At 39.5% G+C, this 22,878-nt stretch overlaps 1 protein-coding gene across 2 annotated transcripts in view; it reads left to right on the forward strand.

The window, feature by feature from the left end:
• Nucleotides 1-22,878, forward strand: part of CNTN3 (contactin 3) — a 245,037-nt gene that overhangs the window by 128,956 nt on the left and 93,203 nt on the right. For both annotated transcript variants that reach the window (XM_059075925.2, XM_059075926.2), the window contains exons 5-7: nucleotides 17,711-17,914; nucleotides 19,384-19,486; nucleotides 20,014-20,198. In XM_059075925.2, the coding sequence (XP_058931908.1) occupies nucleotides 17,711-17,914; nucleotides 19,384-19,486; nucleotides 20,014-20,198 (492 nt within the window). The remainder of the gene's footprint in view (nucleotides 1-17,710; nucleotides 17,915-19,383; nucleotides 19,487-20,013; nucleotides 20,199-22,878) is intronic.

Raw genomic sequence — 22,878 nt, forward strand, 5'->3', positions numbered from 1 at the left:
AGTTCTCATAAACATTTGCAGTGTAGACTTTTATTTAAATTCATGTTCCTTTTAAAATTTGTCCATATTAATTTATTTGTTTTTTACTATCTGTTAGCTGCCTACCTTTTGAGGAAAGGTAGGCTAATTTTAATTCAGCGATATGGTTTTTATCAGAAACCATCCTGGCACTGGGTTGAACTATTTTCTGGCTATTCAGAGAGCCTAGAATAACCCATCCTGACTCAGCCGTCAGCCAGGAGAACTAATTTGGCCTGATCATCTGCCTTTAAACATTCTCCCTTTAACCTCAGGATGACAATTCATCAGCTAAAGAAAACTAGAGAACATTCTTAATTACCGGGGTCCCATTTTATGTGTATGATATTAGAATATCAACTATAAATTGTTTCTTTTCCTACCTGTGTCATTATGTCATCATCAGGGTTCAGAAGTTGAGTGGGATGGGGACCTGTTCTCATTTTACTTTTATTTATTTAATTTCTTTTTGGCTGCGTTGGGTTTTCGTTGCTGCGCGCGGGTTTTCTCTAGTTGCGGCGAGCGGGGGCTGCTCTTCGTTGCGGCACACGGGCTTCTCATTGTGGTGGCTTCTCTTGTTACGGAGCACAGGCTCTAGGCGTGCGGGCTTCAGTAGTTGTGGCACGCGGGCTCAGTAGTTGTGGCGCACGGGCTTAGTTGCTCCGCAGCATGTGGGATCTTCCCGGGCCAGGGCTCGAACCCGTGTTCCCTGCATTGGCAGGCGGATTCCTAACCACTGCCCACCAGGGAAGTGCCTTTAACCACTGATTTTTTTTTTTTCCTTTTTTTGGCTGCACCGTGCGGCTTGTGGGATCCCCCACGAGGGATCAAACCCAGGCCCTCGCGGTGAGAGCGCTGAGTCCTAACCACTGGAGCATTAGGGAACTCCCTCTGTTCTCATTTTCATTTAATTTCTGTATACATCTCAAAACAGTGGCACACGGATGAGCATTTAATTAACAGTCCTTGCAATTTTAAAGGCAAAACCTTCTCTCAATATCCTTATAGAGATGTGAGGAGGTACTTCTCTGACTTAAGATTACAGACAGTCAGTTGATATTTAGAAATGATTATTCCCATATGGAAATATTCCAAGAGCAAGTTAGAAATAGAACTCCAATTCATTGCTAGCTTTCAGCACTCTGCAGAGCAGTGTACCCCCTCCCCAGCTCACTTGACACCACCTGTACTCTGAAGCCTCGCTTTAGCTCATCTGATTAATTGAGCAGAAAGGATGCTGCATTTTGTCCTGCTTGCATTTTGAATATTTCCCCGCATCAGTGTTTGCTCCTATTACCTTTCTTTTCAAGTGAGACCAGATGATTTTTTCAGCACACTTACCTTGGCTTATATCTTCTCTTAAGAGTAAACTTTAATCTTGGTATAATGATTTTAATCTGCTCTGTCCAGTTCTGTCCATTCTTTTGTTTGAGGAAACTTTATTCTTGCCAAGTTCCCGTTCTGTTTTTCATATGTGATAGTAATTATATATCCAGAAGTGCATATCTCAGTGTCTCCTAAAGTACCTCAAAACACTGTCAACAAGCAACTCCCACCGCTCAACCTAGCTTGTTATAGGAGTCAAATATCTTTGTGCACGCCCTCATTTTAGAGCTTCTCACTGTCCATAAAGCATAGACACTTGTTTGACCCCTGTTTGCCTTGCCCTCTGCTACCAGCATCTTAAGCACTTCCAGTTGGATTGATCTGCTCCGTAGATCTGCCAGTGAAAATGACATCTTTCCTGCTTGGATCTGGATGGGCTGCAGTGTCTGTGTTATGCGGTCCTGCCTCTCTGCTTCCTCCACAAAACCTGCGTTTTGCATGTTTAACTTCTTTGTAGGATCCCCACAGAGGACAGTCAAACAAGAGCAAAACAATAGCCACAAACATTTATTGAACCCTCACTAATTGTCATGCATGCCTGTAAATATTTTGTATGTATCTCTTAATTATGTATGTATACACAACCAAAACTATGGGGTAGGTACTACTATTATCTTTATATTACAAACCAGGAAACTGAGGCATAGAGAAGAAAAGAGCCTTGCCCCTTGGTTACATAGCTTTAGGTACCAGAACCAGGGATGGATCTCAGTCATGGTTTATTGCTGTTGTTTGTTTGTTTTTTCCAATAACTTTTGTTTTTAACCCCTACCCTAGACTGTCTTTTCTTAAGAAATAAAACTTGTAAAGGAGAATATTTAAGGGATAAAAGGAATCTGAAACACCAGTAGTCTTCAACCCTTTTGAATTTATGGATTCCTCTTAACTATCAAAATTTTACTATTGTCACATGATTTAGACACTACACAGAGAAGACAGCCCTGTGTAGTGGGTTATGCTCTGTTCCACATTGCCTGGATTCAAATCCTTCTAACATTACTTATTACCTGGGACTTCCTTAATTAATTGTCTTAGTTGCCTCCTCTGTGTAAAATGTATGTTAATAGTACTTGCCTCATAGACTTTTGTGAAGATTAAATAAGGTAATATGTTTAAGTTGCTAAGAGCAGTATCTGGCTCACAGTAAGTACTCAGCGATTTCTATTGCTTTTTGTATTGTTGAGAGAGAAAGTACATGATACCCAAAAGTCACAATGGCTTCAGTAACACTTTTTAATTGAATATATATATTTGTTAATCACAGTATGGCTCTCACATTTTAAATAGCAGGATCTGTTTATATATTTTGTAATGTAAAATTTGTGTGGTCTCTCCCATCAAGTAGATGCATGTGGATTCTCTAATCTTATGGCAATTCCACAGTTCCCAAAGGACACATATCCTATAGGTTAGCAACCAGGGCAGTCTCATACAACCCACAGGTTGGCATCCAGGGCAATCTTACGTGACTTTGTCATTTTTCATATAAGAGAAGAAACTGAGACCAGAGATTTTAAGTGAATTTACCAAAGGCACGTACCTAGGATGAGAGAAAGTCAAGTTTAAACCTCAAATCCTAAGACTCAATGCAGAAGTACTTCTTTCTTTCAAAGATGCCCCCATAAACTTATTTCATGCTGTTCTTCCAATCAGAGAGACAGCTTGGTCAAATAGTGTTATGTCCTTAAACAGTACTTCAGGCTTTTTTAGTTTCCATTATCACGTTATAGTTGCTGCTTCTCCTTGTTAAGAAATAGAGAAGCTTCCCTTCATATCTTCATGTATAAGAGGCTGAAAGGAAGTTGGAGAAAGGACATGAGAAAGGATCCATGTAACTGTAACCATTACAAGTCAACTGGGACCTAGGGGTCGATGACCAAATCCTTAGGGCTAAGACCCATCATGTTGCCTTCTTACATGTTCTCTGGTGAACAAGTGGTGCAAAAAGAGATTCTCTTCACTGGAATTTGAAAATCTTTCTCCGAAGAAAAGTGATAAAATTTATTATTTTTATCAGAGCCCAAGTATTGTAAGTCTCTATGGTCGACAGAAATAAAATATAGCTCTGATCTGGAACATGGTGCACCAAGTACTCTTTGATTTATCACATTCACATTGAAAGCTAGGAAAGTCCTTCACCGCTTGCCAGTTGAAGGTCAACTAATTGAACTAATAAAATAAAGGAATGAGAGAAATAAACATGCTCCTAAATCTCCCAGAAGGTATGTTGTTGAAGTAAAATGTGGTAAAACAAATATGAGCAGTTTCAGTAATTCCCAGAGCCTTTTACAACATATGGTCTCAAAAAAAGACAGCAAAACTGCCTAGAAGCAGAGGACAGGCATCCCACACGGTAACTAGATACACAGTAAAATAGATGCATTACTCTCGCTTATAACAGAATATTAACTGCTGAAATGTATTTGGCAGAAGAGGTCTTTATATCACCTCAGGTAATGTAAAGGGAAGAGAATCAAAGTAAGCAGGGTAAATCAGCAGGACAACTTGTTTAATATGAATTTATTCTGAAAATAAAAATGCAGTATTGTTAGGGAGAATAAAAAGAAGATGTAATACTGGATTCGAAGTTAAAGGAATAAAGTTCAGTATCCCTCTCGTTGAAAGAGGATCAATGAACATTTATGTCAAACACATTAAAATTTCTAGATAAGTTTCTTCTTGACTTTGATCAAGGCCAGATCTCATGCTTTTATACTGAGGATCTATGTATTTGCTTCTTGGAAAGAGAAGCTTTTCATCATGTTGGCTGAAGAATACTCACGTGATTGCTGCTGTTCCTTTTCAAGAGGAACCCTGTCTCCTTTATTAGAAGCGCTTTATAGAGAAATGTTTGAAAGAGTGAGCAGGTGGTGGTTTTGTATTTCTTTGTGTTGTTTCCGGTAAATATATTTAGAGCTAAAAAGAAAGAGCCAGTGCTCTTTAACACTTGTTATAATTGTTTCTCGATTGAAAAAAGCAAAAGGAAAGAAATTAATTAAAGTTAGTAAACATAAAATTCACTGCATTTTAGGGACAGTTGTCAGTAGAACTGCCTAGAGGCAGACCTCAGAGATACTGCGGGTTTGGTCCAGATCACCACAATAAGCAAAGAGTGCAGTAAAGCGAATCACACGAGTTTTTTGGTTTCCCAGTACATATAAAAGATATGTTTGTACTAGGCTATAGTTTATTAAGTGTGCAATAGCTTTATTTCTACTAACTTTGTTTTTTTTTTTTTTTTTTTTTGGCCACACCACGCGGCGTGCAAGATCTTAGTTCCCCGACCAGGGGTCGGACCCATGCCCCCTGCAGTGGAAGTGTGGAGTCTTAACCACTGGACCTCTATGGGAGTCCTAGCTTTATTTCTTAAAAAAATAAAAAAAAAAGTTTTAACCTTAATTTAAAAACATTTGATTGCTAAGAAATGCCAGCCATCATCTGAGTCTTCAGTGAGTCATCATCTCTTTGCTGGTGGAGGGTCTTGCCTTCATGCTGATGGCTGCTCACTGATCAGGGTGGTGGTTGGTGAAGGTTGGGTTGGCTGTGGCAGTTTCTTCTTAATGAAGTTTGCCTCATCAATTGGCTCTTCTTTTTCAAGGATGATGTCTTTGTAGCATGCAGTACGGTTTGATAGCATTTTTACCCACAGTAGAACTTCTTATCAAAATTGGAGTCAGGCTTCTCAAACCCTGCATCAGCCAAGCTGATGTAATATTATAAATCTTTTGTTGTTGTTTCAACGGTCTTTACAGGATCTTCACCAGGAGGAGATTTCTTCTCAAGGAACGACTCTCTTTGCTTATCCATAAGAAGCAACTCTTCATCTGTTAAAGTTTGATCATGAGATTGCAGCAATTCAGTCACATCTTCAGGCTCCGCTTCTAATTCTAGTTCTCCCACTGTTTCCACCACAGCTGCAGTTAACTTCCCTCCCTGAACTCTTGAATCCCTCAAAGTCATTCATGAGGGTAGGAATCCACTTCTTCCAAACTCCTGTTGATGTTGATATGTTGACCTCTTCTCATGAGTCATGACTCTTTTTTTTTTTTTTTTTTTTTTTTTTTTTTGCGGTATGCGGGCCTCTCACTGTTGTGGCCTCTCCCATTGCGGAGCACAGGCTCCGGATGCGCAGGCCTAGCGGCCATGGCTCACGGGCTTAGTTGCTCCGCGGCATGTGGGATCTTCCCGGACCAGGGCACGAACCCGTGTCTCCTGCATTGGCAGGCGGATTCTCAACCACTGCGCCACCAGGGAAGCCCATGACTCTTTTTAATGGCATCTAAAATGGTGAATTCTTTCCAGAAGGTTTTCAATTGACTTTGCCCAGATCCATCAGAGGAATCACTATTATGGCATCTGTGGCCTTACAAAACGTATTTCTGAAATAATAATACTTGAAAGGTGAAATTACTCCTCGATCCGTGGGCTGCAGAATGGACATTGGGTTAGCAGGCGTGAAACCAACGTGACTCTCATTGTACATCTCCATCAGAGCTCTTGGGTGCATTGTCAAGGAGCAGTCATATTTTGAAAGGAGTCTTTGTTTCTGAGCAGTGAGTCTCAACAGTGGACTTAAGGTATTCAGTCCACCCTGTTGTAAACAGATGTGCCATCATCTAGGCTTTGTTGTTCCCTTTATAGAGCACAGGCAGAGTAGCTTGAGCATAATTCTTAAGCCCTAGGATTTTCAGAATGGTAAATGAGCACTGGCTTCAACCTAAAGTCACCAGCTGCATTAGCCCCTAACAAGAGAGTCAGCCTATCCTTTGAAGATTTGAAGCCAGGCCTTGACTTCTCTTCTCTGACTATAAAAGTCCTAGGTGGCATCTTCTTCTAAAATGAGGCTGTTTCATCTACATTGAAAATCTGTTGTTCAGTGTAGCCACTTTAAATTATTATCTTAGCTAAATCCCCTGGATAACTGGCTGTAGCTTCTACATCAGCCCTTGCTGCTTCACCTTGCACTTTTATGTTTCGGAGACGACTTCTTTCCTTAAACCTCCTGAAATAAGCTCTTTTGGCTTCAGACGTTTCTTTTGCAGCTTCCTCACCTCACTCAGCCTTCACAGAACATAAGAGAAATTTGAGCCTTGCTCTGGGTTAGGCCTTGGCGTAAGGGAATATTGTGGCTGGTTTGATCTTATATCCAGACCACAAAAACATTCTCCATATCAGCAGTAAGGCTGTTTGGGTTTTTATCATCCATGTATTCCATGGACTGGCACTGATAATTTCCTTCAAGAACCGTTTCTTTGCCTTCACCACTTCCTAACTGGTGCAAGAAGTTGTGCCTGTCTCAGCTTTCCACGTGCCTTCCTCCAAGCTTAACCATTTCTACCTTTTGATTTAGAGTGAAAGACATGTGACTCTTCCTTTCCCTTGAATATTTAAGAGTCCGTTGGAGGGTTCTTCATTAACCTAATTTCAATACTGTTGTGTCTCAGGAAAGAAGGAGGCCTGAGAAGAGAGAGACGAACGGGCAAATGGTGGGGTGCAGGGGGTGGGGGGGGCAGCCGGTGGTGCAGTCAGAACACTGATTGGTAGCGAAATTTCCCTCCTCTACACTTCTTAAGTCCTTGTGGCTGCACTAATGATAAAATTGACACAAGATAGAATAACAGGAGGAAAAGAAACACATTTTAATTCATGTGCACAAGGGTCTCATAGAAATGGGACCTAAGAAGTGGCCAAAACAAGCATCTGTTATAAGTTTTCGAAAAAGAAACGGTAAATTTGAGAAGAAGTGACAGGGCAGAGAAACTCAGCCTTTGGGTTCTTCATTAGTGAAGAACTTAAAGTGTGGGCTTGGGGTAGTAAAATTACAAAGTTACAAGGTTTGTTTATACAGGCTTCATGGCCCAGGATTCCTGTCTCTGGTGATAAGGGTGTCCTTCGACCTCCAGATACAGGGAATGTACCTTTCACATGAGAAATGTATCTCCTGCTTTCAGCGAGATAGAAAAGAAGCTCAGAGTGTACCTCTTGCATTGGCCATTTAATTTAATTCAAAATAATCAGTATGCCATTGAGGCGTATTTTGGGGTGGCCTGCCCTGGGCCCCAGTAGCTTGCTGTCTTATGTGGATGCCCTAAACACTTAGACTAGTAACATAAAAGATCAGTGATCACAGTTCCCCATAATAAATATAAGAATAATGAAAAGTTTGAAATATTGCAAGAATTACCAAAATGTGACACAGAGACAGGAAGTGAGGAAACGCTATTAGAAAAATGGCCCCAACAGACACAGGTAACACAGGGTTGCCGCAAACTTTCAATTTGGAAAAACTAGAATATCTGCGAAGCAAAATAAATGAAACTCAATAAAGCGATGTATGCCTTTATACACGTGTTGTTTAGCATAGCAGGCAGGGAAACGTGAAGTGGTCTAAAAGCTATTTTTCTGACTCTGTCATCTATCACTTTTCTGAAAGGCTGCAAACTACTGTCTATATTTGACTTGAACCTGAGGTGGCTGTGAAATCTCCAGAGCATATCCTTTAGTGCCTAAAGAAATTGGCATTTATAGAGCCCTACAGATTTGAAGGAAGGGAATTACTTTTGGTGATTGATTTCTTTGGGCCTTGTTTTTTGTTACCATGTTTATTTCAGTCATTCAGGCATAATTGCACATCCTTCCATAAGCAAATACTTATTTGATTTGGATTCATTTGATTTCGGTTTGATTTATTTGATTTGTTTTTTTAATCAGGTGACTTAGGACTCTTTCAGTAGTATAATTTATAATGGAACCACCACTTTCTAAAATGTGTTATTCAGAAAAGCTAGATCAGGAAGGGTGAAGATCCATTGTAAAATACATTTTTAAATGGTATTTAACCCTATTTTGATGAACAGTTTGATACGTTACTAAGAGTTAAGTAGTAGTACTACTTTGTGTGTGTGTGTGTATGACAGAGTGTGTGTGTGTGTGTGTCTGTGTGTCTGGAGGCTGGACAGGGAGGAGAAGAAACATTAATTTCTCCAGCTTCCTGAGGACTCATTTGTTGTCCCCAGTTGGAGGACCCCTCCCTGTGACTTGGCAAAATGACTTTATCTTCTGCTAATAACTTCATTTCTATTTACCAGTGAAAATGAACATTTATTCTGCTTTAAAAACTTACCCACATAGCAAGAAGGGAAATATCAAGTCCCCATGACGTTCCTTAAGGAAATCATTTTAATTTTCATAAAAGAAAATGAGACCTGATGAGGCATGGACAGAGTTATTGTGAGGCTGCTCCTTTATTCGCTAGCCCTTAATTATTTTATTTATTTTATTGCACATTTTCCCCCTCCATAGACTTCTTTTGTATTATTTGCAACCCAGTGAAATCCCTGTCTGGAATTAGCTTCTGAGAGTTGATGTGCAAGTTATAACCCAAAAGCACCACCTTTGGATTCATTAAAGGGTGGGCTTCTTGCTGTTAGCTTATACTGAAGAAAATTTCCATTTTGCAAGGGCAGTGTAAATTTTGCATATCACTTTAATAAGCAAGGCAGGTCAGTCAAATTATAATTGGCTCCAATTAGCACTCCCATGAGCTGTAGGACTCTCTGACTTCTCCTGGACTGCACTTAAAAAGAAAATGTTATTTACTGTCACTGAAGTCATAAAAAAATGTCCATTATTCAGTATAAGTGATGAAGCAAGTGCAAACGTGGCCAAAAGGATTTGGCATATATTTCAGATGTGTGCACCAAAGTGCACATTGTATCAAGCGTAGCAGTGTGCAAAAATGTGTTTATGACAAAGCATTTTCTTTTAGCTGCACAAGCAGGTGGTGGCAGCGAAGCTTCTAGTGTTGGCAACATTTGGGTTCAGAGCTAATCTTAAAATTGCTTGCTAACATTTTCAGGGTCTCTGAACTCCTCTGCAAAGGTACATTTTAATAATAAAAATGAGGAAGCTCAGAAGAAATGCATTATATTCCCAAAGTCTCTTCTACCTTAAGTTCCGAATCTGCCATTTTGGGGCGCTCTTCCTGATTTGAGTGTCAGCACGATACCAGCAAGTCCTCATACGAGCTGGGGAATAAGTAATTGCAGTTTGGGTCTGTGGCATGAAGGTCTTGTCATGTCTTTATAAAGCATCACGGTAACTCCATCCTGTCCTTATTAGATCTCATCTTCTCTAATGAATGTCTGAACCACTTTCTGAAGCAATGCCTTGCTTCTTTAGCACCCTTGCAAAGGAAGTATGTCATTAAATGGCTTGCCGATGTTTTTGCTAGTCGTGTGCCCGCATTAACCCCAAATCATTGGTAGGCATCAGGTATTGGGTGTCATTGTACTTAGCTCCCACTTGTATTTCCTCATCTTGAAATTTCCTTGAAGCAAGGAGACAATCCCACCAAAACAACCTGAACTAAGGATGAGAGAGAGGAGGGTCACTGGAAAAATAAATAAATAAATGTTCTTCATGAGGAAAAGGAAGAATGTGTATATACCAGCAAAAATACAAATGACCTCTAGAGGGCACCACACATTTTTGCCCCCACAAATATGGAAGAAAGAGCTTCACTTTGGCACCGTATCCGTTTTAGTAGCCAAGGTACCAGGAGAGAGATGAAGGCGCTTATTAGGAGAGGCGCTTCCCTGGCAGAAGCCTAAAAGTGAAGACAAGGATGTCAGTGCCTAGTCCAATCAGAATGTGATGGAAGGTGCGGATACCCACTGAAAATACTCCCCATTCCTAAAAGAAAATAATAGAACTAAAAGTGGTGGTCACAGGGCTGCATTATTTCTTGGAAGCTTCTATTACCCAGTGGAATGGGTGATATGCAGTCCCTAATGGTAGCGACTAAAGCAAGAAAGAGAAAGAAATGTGGAGTACAAGAGGCTAACAGTCTCGCGTGACCTTTGTGAAATATTTTTTCACAAGGGTAGGACAACATGACAGCCCTGTAAAGAAAAGAGGAGTAAAAATAAATAAGACAAGGGATCTTAAAAGATTGCCAAACTCATAATTTGGTCTAGAGATAACATTAACTTAGAACAGGAGTCAACAAACTTTTTCTTAAAAGATCAGATAAATCTTTTAAGCTTCATGGGCTATATAGTCTTTGTGGAAGCTACTCACTCTACTCTTACAGCCTGAAGGCAGCCCTAGACAATAGCAATTGAATGGGCGTGAGTTTGTTCCAAAAGATGTAGTTTACAAAGCAGGCAGCAGTCTGGGCTTGACCTAGTCATTCCTTGCTGACCCATGGCCCCCCAAGTATGAAAGGAGGAAGGAAATGTTACCTTTAGTGTTTTCCCTCCCTGATCATTGTTCTCCTAATCTTAGGACCTTCACAAGCCAGGCTTGTTAGTACTCTGAATCAGAATGGATTAGGCAGACGTGTATGGGCTAATAAACAAGAAAACCTATATAAATAATATTGTCACCAAAGCAACAACTTACAAAAAAGCTTTTGAAAGACAAGACACTGAAATGATAGAAGTGGTGATAGATGCCTTCTGCTTCGAGGTACAGACTTTTCATTCCTCACCATTGATCTGTTCTTCTTTGAAACTTAAATTGTCTTCAGTTTTCTACATTTTAGATTTTTGAGTGTGTCCCAGACCCTCCATCAATGTGGTGTCATGTGTAAGCTCTATAGCAACATTTCCTTCCCAACATGTACGAATCAGTTAAAATCAAGATAAAAATCTTGAGTGACATCAAGCAAGCTCTCAGACCCTTTTAAATATGTTTTATTTAAACATACTTAAATATGTTTAAATATTTAAAAAGCAGGTCAGACTTCCCGCTTGGCACCACAGAAAATTGCCAAAGTCACTTGCACAAATTTGCCCAACTGCAATTTTATTTGACAGAATTTCTTCTAGAAAATGCCTATACAAAGGAGTAGATATCCCTCATAATAGAATTTCATAATGGAACTAGAAATAAACCCTTAAATGTCAGTAGTATGAGTATTCATGTATCTCCAGGTAAACACTAAGGTGACATGTTTCATGTCAAATTGACTGGTCTTACACTTAAGTGACACAGGAAGGAATGTGATTGGAGGAGTGATGTCCTCCATCAAATATTACTTTTTAGGAAGCAGAGTTTCAGTGCTCCATTTTGTTAATTTATGGCTTTGATTGGTAAAACCTCTTTGTCCTCTAATAAGAAATATTTCACATTCCCAATATTCACGTAGCATTGTCAATAGAACGCCCAGCAGCCGAGAAGTTTTGGACAACGTGCCTATGCACATTATACACAGGAGGTTGGGAAGGGTTTTGTAAAGCCTAGCTTGTTTGAGTGTATAAAATTATCATTTTTATTTTAGCTTTTTATTTATCATCATGCATAAAATGATGTTGAAATGTCTCCAAAGAATGCTGATTTGATATATATTTTACTTTGCAGTATACAATTAACATTTATTGCAAATGCAGATTTTTATGATGAATAAGCTCTGAGAGTATTATGGCAGGTATTTTTTACTGTATTCAGAATACAGTAAATCACATAATTTTCTAATGTTTTCAATCAGAGTGATGCCATATATATTTCAACAAAGACATGCAAGCAATACATGAAATAGTGCAGACCTTCTCTCTCTTCACTCTAAGACATAAAAGTTATATTTCGTACCACCTCAATGAAAAAAATCTATAAAGAAAGGTAGGTCAGTGCTACAGAATTCTGTGTACCTTTCATGACTGTGTATGCCATATTAAATACAGGTTTGATTTCTTTCCATACGTTTTTAAGGGTCTCAATCTTTGTACAGAACGATCAATCACTAATTCATTTGCTTTGAGGTTATCGTAGTTTGATACCACTTTTGGAATTACCCCTCCCTAATTGTATTGATTTTATAAACGGATTATGTAAGATCTAATTCTTCCTTAGGCATTAGGAGCGTAGGCTTTCTCCACTTTTTTGTCCTTGGTTGTTTACTTTTCTTTGAAAATTGTGTCTACAGCACTTAGTACCTGACACATAGTGAACAGTTCATTGTTTGCTGTCATCATCATTTGTATTAGTTTCCTGTTGCCACTGCAGCGAATTACCACGAATTTCGAGGCTCAAAACGCCACAGGTTTATTATCTTATAGTCCTGCAGGTCAGAAGCCTGTAGAGGAGGAAAAATAATTTTCCCTCTACCCTTGCAAGCTCGCTCTCTCTCCCCACCCCCAATCTACCAATCTATCTATCTATCTATATTTTATATTTGTAGTGTGTGTGTGTGTGTGTGTGTGTGTGTGTGTGTGTGTGTGTGTGTATCTCATATATACATAAGAGTTACCCAGGATAACTGAAATGGCGCAAGCCACCACCTTAAATATAAAAGAAAAGAAAATGTTGGGGTGTGGGAGGAGGAGGCCTGTTCTGGGAGTTGATCAGGAAAAGTACAGTAAACAAGGGTAAGGTGGTTATGCAGATTTAAGTTCTTGTCTTCTTCATTGAGAAGAGTTTAGTCATCCTTTTCTTCCTGGTCCAGGGAGACAGGCATCCTTACAAACAGAGATTCCCCTTATAAATGTAAACGTCTCTTAAAAAGGTGTAATTTCTACTCAAGTTTTCAGAGCTTTTTCTGTCGGCTTCTTCTTAAAAATAATCAACTTACAATGATCTTTATGCCAAAAAGGCATATTTTGGGGTGGTATATTCTGCTCCCCTTCAAGTCCAACACAAGTCTCAGTGGGCTAAAATTAAGGGCTTTGTTCCCTTACTTTTGCAGCTTCTAGAGGCTGCCCGCATTCCTTGGCGATCTTGGCCTCCAGCCAGCAATCCCATCACTCTGTTCTCTGCTTTCTTAGTCATTGTTCTGACCCTCCCGCCTCTCTGTTTTCCTCAGAAGGACCTTTGTGATTACATTTTTGCCCTCCCAGATCCATTTCAAGAGTCTCAACTTGATCACATCTGCAGACTCCCTTTGCCATGTATATTATTTCCCTATTGCTGCTGTAATGCATTACCATGAATTTAGTAGCTTAAAACACACAGATTTATTCTTTCATAGTTCTGAAGGTCCAAAGCCCGAAACCAGTTTCACCTGATGGAAAATCAAGATGTTGGCGGGTCTGCCGTCCTTCTGGAAGCTCAAGGGGAAAATCTGTTTTCTTGCCTTTTCCAACTTCTATAAGCCAGCTACATTCCTGCACTTTACGGCCCCTTCCTTCATTTTCAAACCAAGAGTTTTTAGCATCTTGAAATACCTTTCTCTGACTACAACTTCTGCTTCTGACATTACATGTCCTTTCAATGACTCCCCTCTTATAAGGACCCTTATGGTGACATTGGGCCCACCCAAATAATCCAGAATAATCTTCCCATCTCAACATCCTTAATTTAATCCGATCTTCAGAGTCCCTCCTGCCCCACCAGGTAACATGTTCAGACTTTAGGGATTAGGATGTAGACTTCTTCTGGGGGCCACTGTTCTCCCTACATTTATTAGGCCCACGCTCTCTCTTAAAGTTGTATTTACGTCTCTACCCATGTATTGGGCATTTACTTCTAGGTTACCTGCCTGACTCTCAAAATCTGTTTTCATTACAACCTTTTCCATCCCCAGAATGGTTTTTCTTCCTAATTTTCGTGTTTCTTCTGCTTATTCCAGCTCAAAACCTTAGAGGCAGTTTTTTTGTGTTGTTAAAGATCTTTTTCTTTTCTCTTGCTTTTCTGAAGATGTCTTTGGAAGAAATAGTGGAGGAAGACCATTGCATTATTCTAGTTACATCATATTCCAATAGGTAGGCCATTGTAAGCCAGTGGTTTAAGGCTTCTGCTCAGTAACTTAGTCCAGAAAGATGAACTTTCTGTAAATGGTGGAATTTTTCCTTCTTTGCTTGTTGGGGTGGGGGAATTGGGTGGTGGTCTCAGGATAGGCTTACACTGACTGTGGGATGCTGACTTGTCTGGGCTTGTCTGGAGGGCAAGTACTAAGAATCAACCAGGGATTGGTTTGTATATTTGAAGAGCTTGGGGGATGAGGTGAGGGGACTATCTTAATGCAAGTTGGGGAGAGGGACAGTTATCTGTAAGGTAGTCAGTGAAAACAGACATTTCCTCCAAGGGGAGGGGCAATTTTTAATACACAGGCGAGTGTGTTACTCAATTTCAGCAACACCATGTCAGTTCAGGTCCCCTAAGAAGGAGTCTAGAAGATGGCATCAGAGAATCAGACATTAAAAAAAAAAAAGAAAAAAGACCTGAGGAAGTGCCTGTGAAGGATAAGTGGGGAGGGAGCAGAAATGGGTAGAGAGAGAGTCAAACTGAGATTCAGGTCTGATAGCTTTGAACAGAGAGGGGAGGAAAACTTGGGCAGGAAGAATGCCAGAGCGTAGCACAGTTCTGAAAAGATTGTGGCCCTTCTGATGGGGAGTCCTCAAGCCGTAGTTGCCTTTATGAGGAATCCTGCAGGAATGCCAGCGTTAACACCCCCATGGAGCCCCATTAGCAGGTAGTGACCTGGGGAAGTGCAGCCACAGCATGCATGCACTAGTGGCTGGAGGCCATCAGTTAACTGTGTGCCATGCAGTAGGTTCTTCTCAAGTGAAACCTACTCGGGACCCTTCCGTGTCTACCACAGTCCACTCTGTGATTCTTACATATGCACTTCTTCATGCTCATTTTGGGAGCAGCCTTAAAATGATTTTAATTTTGATATCCTTGCCTTACTTCTCTTAACAGTCATTACTAGGTCATATAGGCAAAGCTGCCACAATATTTCTTTAACAATATAATAATAGTACAATATTTAAGTAGTATCAATTTTAATTGGGGATTAAAAGAAATACTACAAATGCAGTCTTGTTTTATTTGGTATCAAATGTTTTCAGTCAAAATTACACAGGTAGTATTTATTCCAGGTTGTTGCATGTAGCTGTTGTTCATACATTCTTCTTGCTGTATAATATTTTCTTTCATGAATTTATTAGATTTTAGGATTTCTGAATCAGTGTTTTTCCATCAGCCATTCTCACTTTAGTATAAACTAGTTTAATAAGATTGACTTTTTCTAATACCCAGCTAAGGTTTGTTATGCTAGGGAGCAGTAGATGTTTTACTCCCCCTGGATTAAAGGGAGAGGTACAGTCATATTCACTTCATAAGTAGAACACTTTGGAAAGCAGAATAAGATTGCTTTGCTTCCTTTAAAGCAAGGTGAGGTTATGGGGGCATGGGGAATGTTGGGATGGGACTGGATACTTAGAGCCAAGGGAAGAGCCTAAAGGTTTATTTGCTTTTACAGCTGTCAGTTTTAACCATCCCAGAACAAATTAAGCCTACCTTACCAGCATTCTTCAACTCTGTGGTTTGTTTAGCACTAGTGCAAGAGAAAGCACCATCAGGGTAGACAGGAAGCCAATTGTGGAGTGGATGTTTGAGATACATTTTTTATCATACAATCCAACAAACAACTTTAGATTTCACGATCTATCACATGACTGAATGGAATTTCATGAAACACTCTACTGATATGATAGCATGGCATAAAGATCAGTTCGAGATTACAAACCATTGTTTCTGAACATCTATCTGCACGGTATGCCATTGACCTGCTAACCTTTGGAATCATCAGAATTTGCTTTGAAAGTGGAAAAGAGACAGTCATTTTTCATTTCCATCAGGTACTTAATTGCTCTTTACCCTGTTCCCCTTACACATGCTCTTCCCTCCACCTGGAGCACTTTTATCCCTTCATACTCACCTCTTCTTTAAGACCCGTTCTTCAGTCCTGAGAATGTCACCGCTCCTTCCTTTGAAACCCACAATAACTCTCACCCAGTTCTGACACATTATCTCATTGTATTTTTGTACTGACGTACTGTCCCCCTCTACCAAGCAGAAAGACCCTTCACCACTGGAGTTATGCCTTAAATACATTCTTGAACTTGTTATTCATTAAAATTGATTTTGATTACATATATTTTCTAAAGATTCTCTTGGAAAAGCATTACAGTATGAACCAGTGCCATAAGGTTAGTGGAATTGTAAAAGAAAATAGGGCCACAGAAAGAAGGAATCAGATAAACCAACCACAATAACTATAGTTAATTAACAACTTGCTTCTAAAAAATATAGGCATCTAAAACAAAGCAGCATAGTATTATTTAGTCCACATTATCTCAGAAGAGGAAAACAACAGTTCCTTTGGGGAAAGTTAGTTTTCCTTGATACCAAAGTTCAGGAAAACTCTAATATTGGACCTGATGTAGGAGATAGTAGCATAATTTTAACTTAATTAACTCAATAAATATTTATTGAGGACCGTTAAATGTTCTTGGATGTTTCAGTTTGCTAATTTTAGGAGGGGAAGACAGGCAGGATAAAATTTGACATTATTTGTTTACCAAGTGGTGGGAGGACAGATAAGTAAATAGATCATTGCATAAAAAGTGGTAAGTACTTTAAGTAATATAAGCATAGGGTTGCTCTGTATAGAAGCACTTACTCAGAGGATGAGGGTGAAGGAAGACTTCTCTGAGGAGGTGATTCGTGATGTTGGAAGCAAGCTTTGAAAAACATTTGGAAGTTATGACAGAATGGAGTTTGGTGTTGAAAAGGAAAGACGCCTTGGACAGAGAAAAAGGACATTGCAGCCTCCGAGAGCAGCATATATAAAAACCCAGATGCAAGAAAGAGTATTGGGCTTCTCAGTTGCTGAAGCCATAAACAGGGGCCTAACCATGCAGGGTCTCATTTTCATGTTAAGCAATTTTTCATTATTCCAGAGACTACCGAAGAATTGCTGAAAGTGTTATGTCAGGAGTTGACGTGATGAGATTGGTCATTTTAAAAGATCATGGGACATGTAGTATGGAGATACAAATTAAAAGGGAGCAAGACTGAAGCCAGAGATACTTGTTAGGAGGTATCTGGAGTAGCGATAATGATGACAGTGATGATATTGCTCCCACAAGAATGCTAATCAGGGGGCTTCCCTGGTGGCGCAGTGGTTGAGAATCCGCCTGCCGATGCAGGAGACACGGGTTCGTGCCCTGGTCCGGGAAGATCCCACATGCCGCGGAGCAACTAAGCCCGTGAGCCATGGCCGCTGAGCCTGTGCGTCCGGAGCCTGTGCTCCGCAACGGGAGAGGCCACAACAGTGAGAGGCCCGCATACCGCAAAAAAAAAAAAAAAAAAAAAAAAAAGAATGCTAATCAGCAGTGACCTCCATCATAGTACAGAATGAACACAGCATCATGTCTCATGACCGTTTCTCTTCATGACCTGTAATAACAAAAAAAACACTCAGCATTGCTTTGCAGTAAAGGCGATTTCAGATATTTTTAATATACTGTGGAAAATTTTCCTTCATGATGGAATTTCTTTTCTCTAAACATTTTATTAGAACTATCATATGCTTGGATCTTCAATGAATATCCATCATTTGTCGAAGAAGATAGTCGGAGATTTGTCTCTCAAGAGACAGGCCACCTCTACATAGCCAAGGTGGAACCATTGGATGTGGGAAATTACACGTGTGTGGTGACTAGTGTGGTGACAAACGCCAGGGTGCTGGGTTCTCCAACTCCTTTGGTACTGCGTTCCGATGGTAAGAAATGTTTCAAGGGGCAATTCTGGGTGGAAATGCTGTTGTGAATACAAGAAAAAACAAATTGAGAAAAGTGAAAAGTATATCCTGAAGGATTAGCATTTTGTTTTTTTTTCAGAAGAAAAAATATTTATGAGTACAATGGTTAAAATGCTTCCATCAACCATAGGTCCCTGGACATAATTCTTACTCAGGACTGGCTTCCTAATTTGCAGGGACCAGTGCAGAATGAAAATGAGGACTCACTCGTCCAAAAATTATGAAGAATTTCAAGATGGTGGCAATAGGTCATTAAGCCAAACGCGAGGCCCTCTGAGCCTGGGGCTCACTTTGCGTTCCCGTGACATCACCGGTCCTGATTTTGGCCGGCTTGAGGTTATTAAAGCTCTGAATATTTTGTTAGAGGCTAAAAAGCATCTCTAAAGAAAATTAAAAGAAAAAGTGTGTCCATTCGATCCCCAGAACTTATTCATCTTATAATTGAAAGTTTGTACACTTTGACCAACATCTCCCCCATTCCCCTACCCTCACCAGCGTAGTGATTATATAGTAACGTTGTGTTGTGTACTTGAAATTGGCTTAGAGAGTAGATCTTAAGTGTTCTCACTACAGAAAAAAATTTTAATTTAAAAAATTGAAAATAGTCATTGTGAGGTGTTAAATGTGTTAACTTGACTGATGCAGTAGTCATTTCACAACGTGTACATATATGAAATCATCACATTGTACGCCCTAAAAAAATCACGTTGTACAACCTAAATACATGCAGTGTTTTTTTGTCAGTCATCCCTCAATAAAACTGGAGGGGGAAAAAAGGAAAATAGATGTTTCTTCAGCCCCTCAATGACTGTTTCATGGGAGCCCATGAACTGCAGAGGAAGCAGGTTTGGAAGCCTGGGTAACTGTCCCACTTATGCAAAACCGTATGTGATACAGCACAATGCCACAGCCACAAAATACTTTCCAGTCAGTTATAATTGAATTTCACCTTTCCCATTTATTAAGTTACCATTTTTTTGTCTCCTGGTAGTCAATAAGTTTAAGATTGGTGTCTGTGCTACCAGCGTACCATTAAGTAAATTTCCTCCTACAATTTTTGCTCTTTAGCATATTTTAAGAACTCATAATACATTGTATATTTCGGTTTGACTAGAAATGTCCAAATTGAATACAGAATTTAAAAGCCTCTCGTTTTATATAATGTAAAAGTCCTAGTGGTTTTCTCAGAACTGCTCTGTAAGCTGTAACTTAGGAATCACGGAATCCAAAGTTCCCACATATTTATTAATGTCGCATGTTTGGCCCAAGGTAGCACTGCTTCTAAAAATACCTACCAGACGGCTAGTGAGTAATTCAAATCATAAGGAAGGGTTAGTTCAAAATGGAGGGGAAAAAAAAAGTTTTAAGAAAAATGGGACAATTCCAAAGGAAACATTGAAACCATTTAACTTTGTATTGTGGATTCACAGGAGTGATGGGTGAATATGAACCGAAAATAGAAGTTCAGTTTCCAGAAACTCTTCCAGCAGCTAAAGGTTCAACTGTGAAGCTGGAATGTTTTGCCCTTGGAAAGTAAGTTTTATAACATTTACACCGATACACTAAAATATTAGGTTGCTGTAAGAGATCAAGATAGCTTTTAACAGCCTCTTCTTTTCCTTATTTTCTAAAATTTTCTTTCATTTAGAAGCAAGGAAAAAATTAAAATACGGGGGAAATGCACATGTATAATTTAGTTTGAAACTTTAAAGGCGATTTATGGAGAATTGACTATGCCTGCCTAATTTCATAAACTAAATTGGCGTTATTTTTCTTTTGCTTGTTCATTTTTGTATTATAATACAGTGAGTATACATTAGACTTTTTTCTCTAAATCATGAATTAACTAGAGAAATCGCACAGTTTATTTTATTAAAATATCAACTTCAAGAGATAAATCTTTGCATTTGCAGGTTTATGTGACTGACAACTGGCTGTGTTCTGCATTTGAAAATCTGTGCCTTTTTTATTCCATCCTAAGAAAGTTTTATTTTGTCAAGCCTAAAAGGCTTCCAGACATCTGTTTAAAATAGCAAATAACTTGACAAATTTCTTCTTAGTCCTGTACCTCAGATTAACTGGAGAAGAAGTGATGGACTGCCTTTTTCCACTAAAATTAAATTGAGGAAGTCCAGTGGTGTGCTTGAAATCCCCAACTTCCAACAGGAAGATGCAGGGTCCTATGAATGCATTGCCGAGAATTCACGAGGAAGAAATGTCGCCAGGGGGCGTCTCACTTACTATGGTGAGCCTTCATTTGGGTATATTGGATTTTTTAGCTTTCGATCGCTCTAAAAGTTATTGTTATTGGGACTGGGTGGGGGTGAGTAGGAGGTTTTAGCAGAATCCCAGTGTACAACTTTTTCTGTTCTAGGTTTTGTTAAATGAGGATATTTATCATAGAAGGAATTTTAAAAAATTAATTTTTGCAATGAAGTTGGAGGCATGATATACTCTTACTGCATTTTAAACTGATTGATACGATAATGAAATATTTCACTTTTTTTCCTAAGAGTAACCATAGGTTGGGGACACTTAACCCATGTGGCTGTATGGCTCTCAGTCGACCGCGAGCAAGTCCTAGTTTATTTTCTCCTTTCTAAGCAGCCACTACCTGACCCAGGGTAAGAAGTGACCATGACAGGAAAACACAGGATACTCCAACCGTCTTAATGTTTCAGTAGGAATGTATTTATCTTATGGAACAGCGACCCTGCACAAATAATAAAACACTTGTATGGCAAGACATCCAAAGCTAAGTTGACATTTATGTGCCTTATATTCAGGTCCTGGCACATTTTCTCAGTGGTGTGTTTTCTGCCCTTACCTACTTTTTCCCTTTCTCTGCGTGTCGGTTGCCCTTACAGTCACAGAATGGCTACCAGCAGCGGCTAGCACATTAGTCCTTGTTCATCCTTCCTTTCTCTAAAACATCTTGCAATTCACTTCTCAAATCTCATTGGCTGCGTGTTCATTCCTAAACCAGTCACCAGCTAGGAGAATTGGCTTAAACAACCTAAGAACCTCTTTTTGGAACACGGAATATGGTCAGGTTTCCCTGGATTTTGTGGACAATGCGAGGTGATGGAAGAGAGGATAATTCAATGAAAAGTTGGGTCATCTTAGAAATAAAGAAGAGAGGAAATGGATGCACAATAGACAACCAACACCATCCACTATACTTAGTAGAGGAGGTCTTAGTAAATGAGGTAGACTGGTGCTTTAGTTCATTATGTAGGTAATATGATACGTACCTAAGAAACAAATTAGAAATAATGAGATAGATGGACTTCCCTGGCAGTCCAGTGGTTAAGACTTTGCACTTCCACTGCAGGGGACGCAGGTTCGATCCCCAGTCTGGGAACTAAGATCCCACATGCCACGTGGGCCAGCCACACACACAAAAAAGAAAAAGATAAAAAGAAAAGAAATCAATGAGTTAGAGAGTTTCAAGAAAGCTAGTTTACAGTTCTGGCTTAAGACTAGTGTATTCAGGGCTTCCCTGGTGGCTCAGTGGTTAAGAATCTGCCTGCCGATGCAGGAGACATGGGTTCAAGCCCTGGTCTGAGAAGATCCCACATGCCGTGGAGCAACTAAGCCGGTGCGCCACAACTACTGAGCCTGCGCTCTAGAGCCCTTGAGCCACAACTGTTGAGCCCACATGCCACAACTAGTGAAGCCTGCTTGCCTAGAGCCTGTGCTCCGCAGCAAGCCACCTCAGTGAAAAGCCCACGCACTGCAACAAAGAGTAGCCCCCGCTTGCTGCAACTAGAGAAAGCCACGCGCGGCAACAAAGACCCAACACAGCCAAAAATAAATAAATAAAATAAATTTCTTTTAAAAAAAAAGACTAGTATATTCAATAAATGCTGCACAGTTCTCTGCTTATCTGCTCTAATATTTCATGTAAAAAATGGTCCAGTAGAATATTTGAATCTCATATGATGGAATAAGTGGAAAAATCACAATAAATGTACCAGTTGTAATCTCAGGATTGGCTTAGTCCAGCAGATTATCTTCCCATTTGGAGAATAGTCTTATGAGGAGCCAAGTGAAATTTTTGCTAGAAACTTGAGTCTCAGTCAAGGGATGGATCATGTGTGAGTTTGTTTGTAGTCTCCGTCCACCGAGACTGATAATTCCTGAAAGAAGAAAATGTGTTTTAATATAGAATAGAGAGGAGTGATTTGGGACTGAACTACACTTCAAACTGGGCAAGTCGTTTATATTTTTTAAGAAACAAAATAAGGTAAAACTCAGATGGGTACATTTTCTCTAAAAGCAAAATAGCTATATTTTCATTTCAATTTCAGTTATAAAAAAAAGCAATTTTATGAGATAGAAATGGAAAGACAAACCTTCCCATGGTTGAAATTAAATAGAAATAGATAAACTGTTTCTCCATATGGAGGATGCAAATGTGAACCCCGAAGTACACATCCCATGCATAATGCAATGTGAAACCAGGAAGACATCTCACCTCCTAGTCTCGGGTCTAAAACACAAGCTGAGACTTGGCTAAATATACTGTGAGTATTGAATGACTTTCATTATGAGTGGTACGTTGCTTTCATCTGTAAAAGGATTTCCCAAGTGTTTTCTAAAATGTAAGTAAAAATGACAAATGAACCTGATGCAGCTGATTTGCATACATCATTTAAGGTGGCATGAGTTACGTCTTTTTCATAAAACATGATTTGATTCAAATTGAAGCAATTTATCCATCTTTCCCTGCCTACATTTTCATTTGCACAGAGGTTCATAAGATGTTCACTAGTTTGCATTTAATTAAGAATTATTTCTAAGTTGAAGGAAATATTTTTTTCCTCCACTGTAGAAGTTTCTCTTCTATGGATGCTGATTTTTAGTGCAAATTTAGACTAGTATCTGCTGTCATTCACATATTAAGTTGTTATCGATTGTGA

This window comes from Kogia breviceps, chromosome 10, assembly GCF_026419965.1.
Source record: "Kogia breviceps isolate mKogBre1 chromosome 10, mKogBre1 haplotype 1, whole genome shotgun sequence".
NCBI lineage: Eukaryota > Metazoa > Chordata > Mammalia > Artiodactyla > Physeteridae > Kogia > Kogia breviceps.